This window comes from Phocoena sinus, chromosome 8, assembly GCF_008692025.1.
Source record: "Phocoena sinus isolate mPhoSin1 chromosome 8, mPhoSin1.pri, whole genome shotgun sequence".
Taxonomy (NCBI): domain Eukaryota; kingdom Metazoa; phylum Chordata; class Mammalia; order Artiodactyla; family Phocoenidae; genus Phocoena; species Phocoena sinus.
In genome coordinates this window covers 109,338,640-109,355,914 of record NC_045770.1, presented here as the reverse complement: position 1 = coordinate 109,355,914, position 17,275 = coordinate 109,338,640, and the positions used below count along the sequence as shown (strand labels likewise).

Here is a 17,275-nt window from a genome sequence, read left to right as displayed (position 1 = left end):
CACAGAAGTCACCGCTGGGCACTGAGACCAGCTCCCAGACCAGCCTGCGGGGCCGACGCGCCCAACACAGGCACGGAGGGTGCCCCGCCGAGCACACCTATGCCTGGGCTCGGCCTCCCTCCCAGGCCACGTAGGCCCGTCCCTGACAAAATCAAGAACGTGTGCTTGGGTGCGTCTAAGTTTCCAGGACCACAGCAAGGACAATGTGGGACAGGCTGGGACAGTGAGAACATCGACACAGGCATCCCCACAGAGGCAGCCTCCAGCACCCACTCGAGCGAACCCCTCCCAGGCCACCATGAGGTCTGGACAACAAGTCCAGCAGCCAGCGCCCCAGTGCCGCCCGGCCTTCCCAGCGTCCTGAGAAGAGGCCTCGGTGAGCCCAGCAGACAGCGACGCCCGGGGGTGAGAAGCCAGGACGGAGGCTGGAACAGGGCACTGTGGCTGCCCCGGGCCCTGCCCACCCCGCAGAGCCTCCCTGCAGTGCTCAGATGGGTCCCCGGGGACACTTGTGCAGGGTTCCCTGCAGACACCCCAAGCAGGAGGACAAATGAGAAATGACGCGTTGCCAAGAGTGTCCAGGCACGTGGGGCTCATTCTGCAAGGGCTCCGTGTGACCGTGGCCCTCTTTAGAGGAATCTGAACGCACCCTAGCCCCAGGCGAGCACTGCCACACGCCCAGGCCACAGTGACTGCCTGCCTGGAAAGCAGCTGCTCCTGCGTGTGCCCTGCAACCACAGGTTCCGGGGCCCACTGGCCGCAGTTTTTCTCCTCGTGCCTCTATGCCTTTGCACGTGCCGTTCCTCCTTCCTGGGCCGTGACCTTTCCTCCTTTCTGCTTGGAAAACTCCTGTGCACCCTCCCGAGCCGCCCTCCCGGCCCGCCCTCTGCCGCCACATCATTTGCTCCTGCTGCCCAGCCTGACAGAGCGGGGACTGTCTTCTCCGTCGGCGACACTGATCCTGAGCTCGGGGTCTGGCCCAGGACAGACGGTGAACGCAGTCGGGACTGGAGGTCTCGCGGCAGGAAGTGGTCCGGCTCACGGCTGGAAGAGGCTGGGTCACAGCAGCATCTTTCAGGATCAGCAAAAAGCAGGAACAATCCAGGTGTCCGTGGAGAGGCAACACATGCATATCTCCACACCATGGAATATCATTTGGCCACAAAAAGGACAGCTGACACCAGCAACACCACCGATGAACTTTCGCGACATTAAGCTAAGTGAACTGTCACAGAAGACCACGTGTTGTGATTCCGTTCCATTTCCACACGAAATGCCCAGAGTAGGCAAATCTGTAGAGATGGAAAGTAAATCAGTGATTGCCTAGGGTCAGGGAGGGAACGGGGCACCCTGAACACGAGATTTCTTTCGAGGGTGAGGTGAACATTCTCAAACTAAACTGTGGTGATGGTCAACTCTGTAATTTTACTAAAAACTACTTAATTGTACGCTTAAAGCAAGTAAACTTTATGGTAGGTAAATTATACCTCAAGGAGACTGTTAAAAAAAAAACCCAAACCCTAGAGAATCGAGCAAGCTCAGCCTGGGTGCCCTCATATGGGATCTGACTGCCAGCCACCGCGACACCCTCCCCAGAGGCCAAGTGCCAAGGGAAAGTCATCAACATCCGGTTCAAATGCCCGCAGAGGTGGCATCCACGGGTGGATCCCCTTCACCTGAGTGCAAGATCCCTGCCGGCAGACCCATCAGGCCCGAAAGCCCCCGACCGTATAGCACACCCTGGGTGCTGCCCGGGAGCGCCAACTCCACCGCCCTGTGGAGTGAATCGCCAGGCCGGGAGGCCTGTCTCCTCCGGCCAGAGCCAGGAAGCCCTACCCTGCGCCTCACCCCACCTCAGTCTGCCGCCGGGGAGGAAAGGAGGTGCTGACGTCAAGGCCCGAGCGGCCCCAGCAAGGGGCTCGCAGGGTGCGGGCTGGGCCAGAGGGCGCGGGTGGGCAGGTCCCTGCCAACTTCACCCCGTAGGCCCCCACCAGTCAGGAGCAGAGGAAGTGTGCTTCCTCTTCTATATTCCCAGATGCTGGCTGGGAAGCTCCTGGACCCAGCCTTGTCGGGTAAAATGTAAACCACACGCCTATCGTCCACTCACAGATGGCTGCCACTGCCAGCTGAGGGCAGGACAGAAGTTCTCTCCAAACTGTCACACTTGCGGGGTGGCTCCCTCGCTGCCCCAGCTCATGCAGCTTCTGCTCTGGGCAAGGGTGCCACCCTGTCAGCTGCTGTCCAGAACGGGTAGAGCCAAGGACCCCAGAGGTGACCTACACAAGAAGCGCAACCCTTTTCAAGTTAGAAATTACTTTTGTAAAAAAAGAGGAAAAAAATTACCACACACCTCGGCGCTCAATGCCAAGCAGAGGAAACATACAGTAAGACGACGGATGCGAGCTGCTCGTCACAAAACTCTCCTGCAAGTGAGCCCCGGCAAAGTCCAGCAGCAAGTTGTAACATGCTGGCTTTCTTTCTAGCTTCCCTGAGCAAGTTTCCTGCAGGCCTCCCTTTCCTCACACACGGCAGGGAGAGCTGAAGATAAGGCTGCCAGCATTACTCAGCAAGGCCCTTTCAGTGACAGGGAAGGTGTGGTCTCACTCGAACATCTGTAACCCACTCTTCCGGTCATAACAGTGATCAGAAGACGAGGAGGAGGACGCACCGTTTGCCTACAGCTGAGTCCATACTTTGTCCCCGTGATGGACAAATGCAGAGAAACTGCTTCTCAAAAGAACAAAAAACATTAAAAACATGAGAACTCTATTCCAAACAAACCGGTTGACACGGAATGATGTGAATTAATAAAAATATCAAGAAACAGTAAAAAAAAAAATCACACATTTCCTCAATTCTTCCAGGCTGAAACCTGGCTAAAGGATTAACTGAAGTCCTAGCATTAAGCATGTAAAGGGCGTCGGGCAGGAGCCAGGCCCTTCACGCGCCGCCAGCTGGCTCTCCTCACGAGAGGGGCCAGGTGGAGTGGCAGGTGGACCAGGGTGGGAGAGCTGGGATCTCTGCCGCTCTCTCCCTCTGCAGCTGTGAAGTCCGGGCCTCTGCATCCCCATACTTCACAGCAGATGCTCAGTAAACTTGTGGGAGGGACAGAGGGCCACCCGGGCCCTCCCAGCTCTAGCATACTCAGACACCACCCTGGAAACATGCTCTCGAGAAGATCAGAACTTGACTACTGAGACTGTTCCACTTTTTTTTTTTTAAGGGGGGGTGCTTCATAGTTAAGGAAATGTTAAAGAATTCATGATTCACCAAGTCTGAGATGCAATCCTCCAAGTTTAAAAACACATGCACGAAGATAAGCAAACTCCATCCTAACCCCTTTCTGTAGATCTCTAGTTCCCTTTCAGAACTGCCTACTGCCTGCTTTACATCCAGTCGGCTCCTTCCCTCCCCAGAGACCACAGAAGCAGCAGCTCCAAGCCTGTCCCTTTCAAAGCTGTCTTCCTCCAACACTGGGCCCGGCCTCCCCCGCCCACAGGGAGGTAAGTGCTCCGCTGATCTTACCCAGACAGTCCTGACAAGCGCCTGGAGAACCAGACCCTTCTAAGCCTAGCTGTGGTAAACTTCTGGTTGTTCACAATGATGACAATACAGTCCATAAAGCACAGACCTCAGGCAGTTAAAAAAAACGGACTGCTGGTCAGTTTCCAGGCACAGAGTACCTGCTTCTTATGGACACGAGCACATAATAACCACACACAGACAAAATACAATCAGCTGCCCCCTCGGCAACCCAGCTGATCGGGCTGGTCCCTCCGACCCTAAGCCCTGTTAACTCAACTCAGCCAATCAACAGCCTACTCCCCTGAAACCGACTCACGGGAGGCCAGGCAGCCTCCAAAGCAGTCCCTCCTGATAAACACAGAAAGCACGCATCTATGGTTCAAAATAAAGCAAACACAGCTGTCTGCCCTCAAGTCTTGGTGCCCGTGGGTTACGAAGGCCTCCGACAAGCATCTCTCCTTACTAACGGTAACCAGCATCCACCAATGCCGGGCACTGTGGCAAACGCTTTAGTGAACCCTTCCACGACACCATGCTGCAAGGACCATGATTCCCACCTTACAGATGACTTTTTAAACGCAGGTCTGGAGAATCAGTAACCACCTAGAGTCACACAGCTAACAAGCAGTGGGGCTGGGACGGCAGTGCTGCCTCTGCAAGAAGCCAGGTGAGCGGCCCTGCCCCGCGGCTAGCCGCCTGCATCACCCACATGCCGCCCTCAGCCCTGCACTCTGGCTCCAGGTCTACCCCGTCGCACTCAGCAACTCTCTGGCCTCTTTATTCACCCTTCACGCTGTCTGGTCTCCCCCTTCACTAAACTCCACCCAACCTGCCAGCAAGGGTGGGTCTCATTCATGTCCCTGACTACGCCGACAGCACCCTCCACTCTGCCTACACCCCGTTAGGGCCTGACAGACACTGACACGAAACGTACATCGGACCTTTCACCTCCCTTCCCGGACTTCAGTGTCCAGACAAGCCCTTCCACCGGTCGAGGCCAAGGACCCAGCAACCGCTCCCTCACTCCCACCCCAAGCTCCCGGAGGGGTGCTATACAAACCAGAGCTGGGCACAGATCGGATGGAGGACCACGTTACTGGGTGAAAAGTGCCAGCCCTTCTCGATCCTCAAAAAGTAAAAAAAAAGAGAGAAAGGACAGGAAAAAAAATGATGTTTTTAGGGAGAATGACTTATTGAAGACGACGTGACGTTCTATACGTTTATCTAACTTCCAGCAAACCCAACACACACGCCGACGAGAGGGAGAGCCCAGCCCAAGCTCCGGTGCTGATGCTTCCTTCCTACCCCGCCCTGCGGCAGCCGCCCGCGGAGACGCCGATCGCACCCCGGCCCCGCCGACCTCGCCCCGGCGGACGCTGGCAGAGTTGGGTTGTTTTGCTTCTTTTCCCTCGTTTATCAAGGGGCTGTTCTCTGCCGGCGTCAAAGTTATCTCTTCCCGAAGCAAGTTCGCCGCGGCGACCGGCGCGAGCAGCCTCCGTCCGACCTCCCCCGCCGCCCGAAACCCAGAGGCGAGGTGTGGCCGCCTGCCCGGGGTCGGCTCCCGGGACGCGCCGCGCCGCGCGGGCGCCGACTGCAGGCCGGACGCGGCCCCGCTCCCGGTCCGGCCCCGACCCCGCTCCGGGGAGCCCCGGCCCCGCGCCCAACCCGGGGACGCCCCTCGCCGGCCCGGCCCGCGCCGCCCGGCCCGCCGCCCTTGACCGGTGCCGCCCGCGGCGCGCCCCGCGGCCCCTCCCGTGGCCCGGCCCGCCAGCCTCGCCACCCCGCCGCCCCGCCGCCCGACTCACCCCATGAGCCAGTCCATGGCTGCGCGGGGACCGCCGCGCCCGCCGCCCGACTCTCTCGGCCCTCAGCTCGCGGCGGCGGCGGCCGGAAGTAAACACTCGCTCGCTCACTCCCACACGCGCGCCGCGGGCGCCGCAGGAAGTGACGTGAGCGCGCTGCCTGCTGGGAAACGTAGTCCGGGCCGCCCCTGCAGCCCTGTCCCCCACCCACCTACTGGAGCCTGCGCGGGGATGTCCCCTGACACCCCGGTATGTCCCCTCACACCCCAGGATGTCCCCACACAAGCCGCTGTCCCCTCACACCCCGGGATGTCCCCTCACACCCCACTGTCCCCTCACACCCTGGATGTCTCCCCACGTCCGGGATGTCCCCCTCCATCTCGCTGTCCCCCTGCTCCCCATACTGCCCCCTACGCCCTGGCCGCCTCATGTCGCCAGAACGCCGCAGCCCCTCCCCCCTCCTCGGGTCCCCTCGGCCACTGGCTTCTCTCCAGGCTCAGTAAGCTTCGCATGTCAGGCTGAGCCGTCAGCTGGCAGCAGGGGAAGTTTTCGGGGACAGGACCGGCACGGTGTTGGGCGCTCCCGGCTCGGCCAAGGGAGCGAGACCCTCTGAGCCCCGCGCCCTCGCATCCCGGCGGCCTTTCCCGTGACCTGAGCCCCACTCTCTGCCCGTCCCGGCGGCGGAGACCAGCCCGCGACACCCCTCCATCCAGCCTCCTGGCAGCCATGGGGCCCTGGACGCGGGGACGGTCAACGAGACAAACAGAGGTCTGTGGGGCGGCTCCTTCCCCAAGGAAGGAGAGAGCCTGGGGCAGGCGCTGGGCTTTGGCTGCCCTACAGGGCAGATGCCTGGAGGGACGGGTGCCTGTCCAGGGACCACATCGGTGGTGGAAGCCGCTGGCTGAGATCAAGAATGGAGGAGACGGTGCTTGGGACACATGGGACGCTTGGGACGGATGACACGCTGCGTCCCCACCCCACCCCACCCCCGCCCCCCGCCCAGTGCGCTGCCCTTGGCCCTGGTCCCGCCCCACCCTACGGCCCCACCCGAGTCTCCTCAGCTGCCGCCAGCTGTGCGGAGGTTGCCTCTCTCCCTCTGGTGCCTTGCCGATCATGAAGCTTGTGGGGGGAAATTGCGCACTTGACCACCAGCCACCTGAGAAGAAATAATGAGGAAAGACAGAGGGACGAGGGGAAGTCCTGTCGCATGTCCCATCTCAGGGAGGAAAAGCACGCAGATATGGGCCAGGGCCTTCGTCTCCACAGCTGGACAAGTGGCCAGGGTAGTTAGGACTTTGCCTGCGGCCGGCCATCTGCAGGTTGCATCTCTACCTAGGACAGTGACCCAGACCATTCTTCCCCGAGGAGTATGAGCCCCTGGGGACCCTGCCTGCCTCCGGCTGCTGTAATCTTCCCTAAACTGTTACCCAAGCTTCGGGCCACCCCCCAGGTTGCATCCAGCTTCCTGCCCCGCGACCCGCCCCCCCCCCCCAGTCCCCCATCCCACGTCGCCGCGGTAGCCTGGGCCTCGGATCCCTGCTCTTCCACTTACTGGCTGGGTGACTTGGAGAAATTGTTTAATGTCCCTGTGACTCAACTTCTTTATTAGTGGAATGGGAATAATAGTGCCCTAAGAAACTTCATAAGGTCACAGGTGTAGGCTGAAGATGGGGAAGCAGGGAGCTATGACTCAGCGTATCGGGAGTGTGATCCCCCTGCACAGGCTGCTTACCTGTGCTGAAGGTCCATCCCCCTTCCCCCGATGGTGGTTTACCACTGGGTACACCCCACTTTATGGCTTTGTGTCACCCAGTCCATAATGGGCCATTCAGATCACATAGTCATGAGACGTCCCGTGGTCTTATGTACGGTCTGAAGTGGAGCCCAGTGGCAAGTCAAAACTCACATCTCAAAGAATCATGGTTTATTTTGTAAGAGGATGTGGCTTTGCTCCAAGACCCTGGGGCCCTTCTATCTCGTTCACCCGCTAGAGCTCCACGATCTCCACCAAGCACCACTGGATCCATTGAGTCATAAGTGCCAACTGGTAGAACTGCATGTACTGCAGCCTCAGCTATATCTTCTCCTCAGTCTGGAGCATATTCAAAGCTGGCAAACCCTCAGGTCTCTTGCGAACTAGATGAGACTAGCACCCTCAGTGAGCACTGGTCAGAGATGATATGTTAGCTGCCCAATGTTCATAGCTTTTCTTCTCCCTTCCTCCTCCCCCTCCTCCTTCTTTTTCCCAGCTTCCCATGTAGACAGGGTGGCCAATGAGATGGAAGTGGAAGTTGTTGGGTGGCTTCCAGGAAATCCTTTTTGTCTTTCCTCCCCACCCCAACCTGGCCCAGTCTCCTAGCTCCTGCCAATAATAGGAAAATGACAGCTAGAGCTTCTGCAGCCATCTGGGACCATGAGGCATGCTAACGACGGCAGAGCAGAAAGATGGAAAGAATTTGAGTTCTTGCTGAAACTCTGGAACCTCCGCGGCGATCCTGAACTTCTTACCTCTGGACTTCTTTAATTGAAAAAATCTCAAGTCGCTGTTCTTTCCAGTTTCTGTTACTTGAAGTTAAAGACAATTGCCTGATTGATATATCCATCAAAATGTGTGTGTTCTTCCCAGTGTTGAGGTGCTCAAGGTGTCCTTCACTTTGGAGGGGATGTCCAGATTACTGAACCTCTAAAATTTCACTTAGGTGTGGCAAGTTCCTAAATTTTCATGGGATCTATCCCCTTGGCAACCACGTACGTTATTTTAGTGTCTAGAATATCACTAAGTCCTGGGTTCTGCAGCCTATCAACGGGACATTGTCCATATGACGGAACGATGTGGCATCCTGACATAATCAGACTCTGCGTGGACTAAACCATGGTGGAGGGCGTAAGCACTGATGTGACCCTGCAGTGAGATGGTGGTGGTGCACCCCTAACCCTGGCAAAGGACAGCTCACCGTTCCTGGTGCTCTTGGTGTGGGGGTAGGGTGGGGACTGTTGTACTGACTGGCTCCAGGAAGGATACCACATCTGGAAGGACAGCTGTCGCTGTCCACATAATCAGGGCCTTAAACTTGCAATAACCCACTGTCAGTCACCGACAGGCCTCCATCTCCTGCACAGACGACACGTACGAGTGAAACTAGAACGTGACAGGACCTCTGCGCCTTGCAGTTCTCTGGCGGTGGCACCAACCTCTGTGACTTTCCTGGAGGTTCAGTTCTGCTTGTGGTCTTACTACTTTGGCAGGGAGGTGGAACTGCAAGGTTTTCCACTCAGCCCTCTTTCCATTCATCCATCTACTTGGCAAATAAGTATTGTGTGCCAACCGTGTGCCAGGCCCTCCGTAGGTGCTCGGAATGCAACGGCAGACAAGACGGACAAGAAGTAACCCCCATAGAGCTTACAGACTAATGGGAGTACACGGCCAATGAAAAAAATCAAGGCATATAATACTTTAGGCAGTGCTAAGCGCTCTGGAGAATGATGACGCCAACGACGGGGACAAGGCGTTCTGGCTGTTACAGGTTGAACTGTGCCCCCCCAACCCCTCGAAAGAGGTATGTTGAAGTCATAACCCCCCAGTACCTCAGAATGGGACCTTACTTGGAAACGGAGAAATTGCAGATTGAATTAGTTAAGATAAGGTCGTAATGGAAATAGCATGGGCACCTAGTCCAACAGTGTCCTTATAAAAAGGGGCGATTTGATCACAGAGGGAAGGTGGTGTGAAGAGACACAGGCCAAGGAGAGGCGTGGGCCAGAGCCTTCCCTCAAAGCCCTAAGAAGGAACCAGCCCCGCTGACACCAAAGATTTTGGTTTCCGGCCTCCAGAACGGTGAGACAACAAATTTCTGTTGCCGTAGGCCACTCAGTTTGTGGTCCTTTGTTACAGCAGTCACAGGACACTGATGCAGACGCCAACCCTCAACCTTGTCCTTTCCACCAGCCACCCGCCTTCTGCCCAGATTCTGCCCAGAGGGGCGCCTGGAGCTGTGTGCCAGCAGGGAGTTCCTGGGCAGGGAAACGAGGGGCTTGGTTTTCCCAGTTATGCTTTGCTGTAGACTGGGGACCTGCAGGAATCCTCCAGAAGGAGTTGTCTTCCATTGTGGGGCGGAGGATGAGGCTTCCAGGATAACAGTGACCACATGGCAAGTCTTCGCGGAGAAAGCTGACTCTCAACAGTGACCCCGGGCGCAAGCCGCGCCCTGCTGGGTCCTCCTTTGCTTTCACTGTCTCTGGCCTGACCCTGTCTGTCCATCCCATGGGCCCACTCACTGCCCATGCTGTGGGCAGAGGGCCCGCCTCTGGCTGACTTCCCTTGTGTCCGACAGCCGATGGGGGACGTGGCCAGTCGGAGGTCCAGAGCATCCTTCCCAGTGCCGGGCTGCCTGGCCAGAAGGATACACTTTCTCCTACACCTCGGAGGCTGGAGAACAGTGGCTCCCTCTTGCCTCCTGAGCTGGTTCTCGCGTGTGGGACAGTCCCCAGTGAGGCTGAGGGTGACAGCAGCACGAGGGCAGCAGAGAGGGCTGGCCTCGTGGTGCAAAGGGTCAGCATTGCTTGTCTCAGACAAGCCTGGGGGTCTGCTTTGGGGAAGGCACCTCAGAAAGCCAATCCCCTGGGAGCTGCAAGGTCCTCCCAAGGCATCGGTCCTTCCAAGCCTTCAGCCAATCCTGCAGACCGGTGCTGCCGGGCTGGCTGCCCTACACACACTTCTTCACTTCAGCCTCACGCCCTTCTGGGCAGTGATTGCAGGAAGGAGACCAGGGCTCCTAGAGGGATAGGAACTTGTCCAAGGTCCCCCAGTGAGCAAGTGGAGAGCTGGGATTCCAGAACCCTCTGTTCCTAAGCCCACCGTCTTCCCACTACATTCTGCCTCACAGAGGGGCTCTCCTCCCTGGGACTTGAGAACGGTGGAGGACGTCACCCGTGGGAGCAGCCCGCTCCGCGGCCCTTCTGTCTGGCGGTGGCAGGAGGGCTGAGCTGCCTTGGGAGAGCTTCAGGCTCCAGTGCCCCTCCCCCTGCCCCCTCTGTGGGGCATTTGGCTTAGGCCCTGAGGGGGTGGGCACTGCTGCTCAGGGCCAGGTATCCATAGAGACAACAGGAATCACTGTCACCTGGGATTACTTCTGGGGCACTTACCACTGGCCAGGGGCCATGCTAATGCTTAATGCCGGTGGCCCCTGGCCTCTCCCCTCCCCCCCAGCCTCTGCCCTGTTCCATCCAGCCTTCCCCAGCTCGAGTCCCTGGATTGGCTGGGGCAGGACAGTCTAAGCACCCCTAACCCATGGCCCCTGGCTGGTAGCCGTGAAACGAGCAGGCCCAGGAAAGAGCCAGGAGACTGGGCCGTCCTCCCAGCCCTGCCGCGAGCCTGCTTTGGCTCACCCTTCTCCATCCAATGGGAGGGGGCTACGAGATCGGGGGTCTCCAAATGCTAGATCTCCTAGTCTGCAGGCGCCTAGTGGCTTTTCTTTTTTTTTTTTTTTTTTGCGGTACGTGGGCCTCTCACTGCTGTGGTCTCTCCCGTTGCAGAGCACAGGCTCCGGACGCGCAGGCTCAGCGGCCATGGCTCACGGGCCCAGCCGCTCCGCGGCACGTGGGATCTTCCCAGACCGGGGCACGAACCCGTGTCCCCTGCATCGGCAGGCAGACTCTCAACCACTGCGCCACCAGGGAAGCCCCACCTAGTGGCTTTTACTGATCAACCTGGTGCCTGCTCTGATCTGTGAAGACCCCATTTAGTCAGCAGGGGAGGCCGGCTCTGCGGCCATAAAGCCTTGTTCCCAGAGCAGGTTGCTGAGCAGTGCCGTGAGCAAGGTCTGAGGGGCTTCCTGGTCATCCTGAAGTGTGCGCGTCTACCTGCTGACACCCGCCACGGGCTGCACTGTGTCCCGCCCAAAATGATATGGCAAAGTCCTGACCCCCAGTGCCCCAGAAGGTGACCTTACTTGGCAATAGGGTCTTTCCAAATGAAATTAGTTATGATAAGGCCATGAGGGTGGGCCCTAGTCCAATATGACTGGTGTCCTTATAAGCGGGATATTTGGACACAGACACACACACAGGAGAATGTCACGCTAACATGAAGGCAGAGATCAGGGACTCTCAGTGCCACGCCCTGCTGGGCAGTGGGGGCAGAGGCAGACCCCCAACGGAGGGGGACAAGTGTGTATATCTTCTCAGCAATGGGGGGGATTTGAGTGAGGCCATGCACCTAAGACTGGGGGAGCCATGGACACACTTGCAGACCAGGGCAGGGGCACCTTCCAGGGAGAGAGAAGGACTTGCAGAAGGAGGGTGCTTGGTAGGCCGCTCAGTGGAGGTGAGTGCGGGTGGGGGCTGCTGGAGGAGACCAGAGACTGGAGGCCTGGACGTGGGCGTCACCATCCAGATGAGGGGTGCAGGGAGTGGAACTGAAGTAACAGTCAAGAGCCATAGCCTGTGCTGCTTACTGGAGGGCCGTGGGGTGAGGGTGGGGAAGGGAGGGGAGGGGGTGTGGGCAAGGGGCAGGGGAGGGAGACGCGATGCCAGCCAGACTGTAGGTGGCACCCAGCACCTGGGCCTTTCCAGGTCTGAAGGCCAAGGATGAAATCTGGCCGGAGACACAGCCGTGGCTGTTGACTGCAGAGGTGTCTCTGAGGGTGTGGCCGTGGGGCTGGGAGGCCCGGAGCAGGTGAGGCTGCAGATGGGCCAAAGGCGAGGCCTCAGAAGGAGGGTGGAGGCAGGGAGCCGTGGTGCTGGAGACCGCTGAAGACCCGAACTCCCAAGCCACGCTTTCCTCCCAGCCAGCAGGGCTCCCGGGATGTGTGGAGGCTGGGGGTCCCGGCCCGCGAACCGGCCGCCCCTCCCCGAGCGCGGGCAGCAGGTGGCGCTGCCGGGCTGCTCGCCCGGCTCCGGGAGCGCGGGGGTGGGAGCCCGAGGCCGGAGAGGAGCTCACCGTGCGCCCCCTGAGTGGGCAGGCCTACTCTCGTGTGGCTCGGCCCGGGACGCAGGGAAGGGCGCTCGCCTCGTCCCCGCCCGGCAGGTGTTTGCCCACCTGGGGCCGGACCGGGGGCTGGGGCGCGATGCCCTCGGGCTTGGCGCGAAGCAGGTGCTCACGGCGCCCCCCTCCACTCGCGGCCCGGGGCGCGCGGAGGGGCGGGAGCCCAGGGGCAGCGGCGCTTTGAGGATGAAGGACGCCGCGGCGGGCCCGGCTGGCGGCGTCCGGGGGTGGGCGCGGCCTTCCCGGCGTGAGCTCAGTGCGAGCGCGCGGAGCACCCACCACACCCAGCCTCCCGGTCCCGGGAGCCCGGGGCTGGCCCGGCTGTGCGCGCCGGTAGGGTGGGGTCTGGGCTCCCAGGAGGGGGACCCCAGGGGCTGGAGTGTGATGGGGGCGCTTCCGGAGGGCCCAGAGGCCGGCTGCTCCCGCCCCAGCCAAGAGGCTCTGGGCGCCCCTACACCTGGGCTGACGTCGCCGCCCAGCGGGACAGCCCCGCACTGGCCGGTGGGGCCGCGCCCACGGTCCCCCCACTGGCGGTGCAGCCGCATCCTTCCCCTCGGGGAGGAGCAGGGCAGCCAGCCACCGGATGGGTGAGGTGAGGCCCCTGACCGTACCCTCCCCGAGCCCGTCCTTCGACCCCAAATCCTGCCCTTCCTGGAGTTTCCTGTTAGGGTTGCCTCACGGGGAAGGGCCTTATCAGCGGCTCCCGCGCCGCCCTCTTGTTCCTGATCTGCCCTAACGCCTGCCGCCCAGCTCCCCACGGCAGACCTCCAGCAGAGGCCAGGAGCGGAGGGACTGGCGCCTGGGTGGGGAACCTCAGAGAGAGTGCGGTCTGAAACTAGGTGTGAAATCACTTGCAGGGGCGGGGGTGGGGGGGACATACTCGGGGAGGGAGGCTGGGGTTCTCTCTTCCACCTCTGGGCCCACGTGGGGTCTTAGTCCTGCAGGCCTGTGGTTGCCCAGTATTGGCCTAGATGTCCAGAGCCCGAGATACGTGGGACCCCCATAAGCTGCAGCGTGTCCTGGGGCAGGTGGGCAATGCCGCTGAGCCAGGGAGGTTCTGGTAGACGGTTCAGGTAAAGGTGCAGGGGGCGGAGCCTCCTTCCTGCCAGGCCTAGTTTCCCTTGATGCCGGGTCCCTGCGGAGTGTGTGTGTGTGGGGGGGGGGGGTGGTGGTGTTGGAGGGGTCTCCAGCGCCAGGGGCTTGACTGGGGAAGGGGCAGAGGAACGAAATCTCATTTCTGCCGGTCCTGGGAGGCATAGGGAGGAGGGGCCGCTCTGCCCTCAGGTCACCTGGGAGCCGAAGGCTGAGAGCCAGGCCGTGAGCTGTGGCCGACACTGGTCACCATCCTGTCCCAGACCCCCACCCCCCACCCCGCCCTCCCCCGCCAATGTGGGCATTGGGCTGGCTGGACTTCACCCTGCTTCCGCAAATGTTTCCGGGTGTGAACACCCACCGGACGGGCGCGCTCTAAAGTGGGGCTTTGTTTCCTCCCTTGGTGTCTGGCGCTCAGACCCTTTCTCCTCCCGCCGCTCTCCAGGACTCCGGCCCCTCACCACCCACCCTCTCCCTTCCCCCCACGTCTATTTCAAGCTCTCCTTGGCTATTTATAGCTACGTCCGCCAATTGCGTCAGGCTGAGTCTGGCTTCCGCCCGCCCGGATGCCCATGGTGCCAACACCGCCATCCCGGACAGTCACCTGCCCTGCTGGGCCCCCGCGGAGGCCCCAGGTGTGCAAGCAGGGAGAGCGCCCTGGTTGGGGTTGAGGCGCCGGCGAGGAGTCCCGGGAGCGCACGTGCTGCGGCGGGTGGGCGGGGTACCCCGCTTAATTGACGGCGAAAGGGGCAGCTTTCCCTCTGTTCCCAGAGTTGCCCGGCTGGGCTGCCCTGAGGAAAGGCCTTCGCAGCTCTGGTCTCATATGTGGTGTTTGCACAGAGACTGAGAAACCGAGCTCCGCCTGCCGCAGCCTCCCCCCCTCCTCAGCCCCTCCCCCCCCCCCCCCCCCCGCAGTTCCCCAGGCCGGGAAGTTTGAAAGCCTGGAGGGAGCTCCCCCAGGGACCTGCCTAGAATTGGCCAAGCCTGGCCCTGGCATTACCCTGACCCGCAGCTTTTCTGTCTCTGGAGGGGGGGGGAGGGGGTTCACTTGTCCTCCCCGTCCCCCTCCCCAGCTCTTGCTCTGGGAACTGGTCGCCTATGGCAGCCTCTTTCCCTCCCTTCTGCCCAAGACCAACTTTGGTCCCGTCCTCAGGGGGAGCCACTTCTTTCTTGCCCCCAACCCCTTCTCCCTTTCTAAAACCATCATCACATAATCAGGGCCCCACCACTCTTTCAAAAAGACCCCATGTCTGGAGACCCCCAACCCTTGGGCCAGAAGCAGGTCCTGGGACTGCCTTTTACTAGTCTCGACACCCCTGCCCCTGCCAAAAACGATGAGGTTTCTCTGGGGGCTCAGCCTCATGAGCCCCCACTGACTGGGTGGGCTAGGCACCCACAAGAAGCCCTGCTGGGAGTCAGCCCCACCCCCAATTATCTGCCCAGCACCCAGCCCCCTTCCTTTCTGGGAGAATGGGACACCAACTCCCCATTTCCATTCTTCAGACCTCGAAGTCTCCATGGCTTCTCCTGGATGGCAGAGGGCCTCTCCCCTGCTCAGGATGGACCACTTTTCTCCAGAAGAGATGAACCCCACCCCCAGCCTACCTGCCGTCCAGAGCCACGCAGAGCCATGCGTCCCTTCCCATCCCTTGGCCAGAGGTGGTCAGCTTCCCAGCAGGGCACAGTCCCACCTCTGCCCTCTCCCTACACATGCCCCAGCCTCTCCACATGCAGCTTGGCCTCCGGAGGCCAAACCACCACCCACAGCCTTACTGAGAACCGATCCTCTTCACTCTTGCCCTGCTCTGAGCCCCAGCAGTTCTGAGCCTCAGGAGTGCCTAAACAGATCCATCCACAGAAGCAGGGTCTGAGCTAGACTGGGCCTCAGGGGCCACTGAGGCTGACCCTGACCCTCTGGGGGACATTGGAGAAGTTGGGCCTTGAAGAGGGTTGACTGGGTCTCTACAGAGGTGTGCAGCTCCGACACTGGTAGTTTATGGTTTATTCATTGAACGTTCACTGCTGTGGCCTCTCCCGTTGCGGAGCACAGGCTCCAGACACGCAGGCTCAGCGGCCATGGCTCACAGGCCCAGCCGCTCCGCGGCACGTGGGATCTTCCCAGACCGGCAGGCGGACTCTCAACCACTGCGCCACCAGAGAAGCCCCACTGGGCACCTTCTTTAGCAAGGACAGGATGCCTATGGTCCGGTGGGAGGATGGAGGTAAGCACACAGCTTTAATATACGGCCGACTAATAGAGGTGCACTAGGTGTGATGGAGGGTTACTACTCACCCGCCTTCTTCCCCTCCCTCCCTGCCTTCCTCCCATTTACCCATCCCTCTACCCCCTACCCAGCCATTCATATACCCCTATTCACCCATCCACTCCTTAATCACCCATCCATGCAACCAGTCACCCATCCATCCATCCATCCATCCATCCACTCTCCCTCCCATCCACTCACCACTCATTTATCTACCCACTCACCCATCCACCCACCCCTGTAGTGTAAATGCCTGATAATTAGCTTTTTTGATTGTAAAGTTAGTGCCTGACACTAAGCTTTTGATTGCTAAGGCATTCATTTCAATGACATCTATCTGGGGCTTCCCTGGTGGCGCAGTGGTCGGGAGTCCGCCTGCCGATGCAGGGGACGCGGGTTCGCGCCCCGGTCCGGGAGGATCCCACATGCCGTGGAGCGGCTGGGCCCGTGAGCCATGGCCGCTGACCCTGCGCGTCCGGAGCCTGTGCTCCACAACGGGAGAGGCCACAACAGTGGCCTGCGTGCCGCACAAAAAAAAAAAAAAAAAAAGGGCATGTATCTGGAATAAACACAATGCCAACTACACAGCTAAAAAGCCAGGCCGCCCCACCCGTGAGGGTCCCCATGAAGAAAGCCCTGGGTGACCCAGATAACTGACCCCTTGTGTGACCCCGTGTTTCCCTTCCCTTATTCCCACTCTTATGTCTTAATTTACCAATAAAGAGTGAACCCGCGAAACCCTAGGCACCCCCCGCTCGAACCCAATACAAGCAGAACCCCAGGCCCACACTCTGTCTCTCTCTACCGGTGACCTCTCTGTGTGACCCCAGGCGTACTGTGTACCTTCAGGCCCGGTAGTTAACCTTGTTTTTTCAAAGTTCCCTGATGGTCGCTGCCGAGATGTGTGCCACCAAATGTGTGTCCTACTTATGGGGGCGTCCACAAGTAAGACAGGCCCAGGCAGGGGCCGTGGGCATCCGTAGCCCATGGCATCGCTGTCTATAAGCTGAGGCCAACCGCACACAATCCCATGCCACCCATCTACCCCCACCCCCGCATCCCAAAGCCATCAAGTGCCTAAAGCCCTTGGCCTAGGGGGGAGACACAGAGGCAGAAGCAGGGGTGCCTAGCATCTAGGAGACCTGGTGTGGTGGGGACCAGACTGTGGTGGCCGAGAGCAGGGGGGAGGCCAGCCCCCAGGGTTCAGATCTAGCCTCACTACCTGGCTTGTTCAGCGCTTGGGCAAGTTGAGCCCTGGGAGCCTGGGGGATTCAGAGTCTTCCGCTGGCCCCAGGGCCCCTGCTGGGTACCCCACCTCCCTCAGGGTTAGGTACTGCTCCAAATGGCCGTCAGCTTTTTCCAGTCCTCCTTTCATTGACTCCAGGGGGCTGCCAGAGTTATAAATAGATGTTCTCGAGCTAAAAATAGCCTTGCCAGAGAGGCAGTCGGTGTTTCTAGCTTTCGGCCTCTTTGAGGACTCCTGCAGATGCAGGCTTCAAGGACCCTACCTCCTCGGCAGCCCCGGCCCTCCCGGCCTGGCCCTTTCACATTCGCTTGCTTCTTGAAATCACACATTTACTACACACGCGTGTGTGTGGTCACAGGTCTGG

At 59.9% G+C, this 17,275-nt stretch overlaps 1 protein-coding gene across 1 annotated transcript in view; it reads right to left on the bottom strand.

Moving 5' to 3' along the window:
* Positions 1-5,450, bottom strand: part of MOB2 (MOB kinase activator 2) — a 49,955-nt gene extending 44,505 nt beyond the window's left edge. The window contains exon 1 of the mRNA XM_032640036.1: positions 5,331-5,450. Coding sequence (XP_032495927.1) covers positions 5,331-5,347 — 17 coding nt within the window. The 5' untranslated portion in view covers positions 5,348-5,450. The remainder of the gene's footprint in view (positions 1-5,330) is intronic.
* Positions 5,451-17,275: the final 11,825 nt, after the last annotated feature.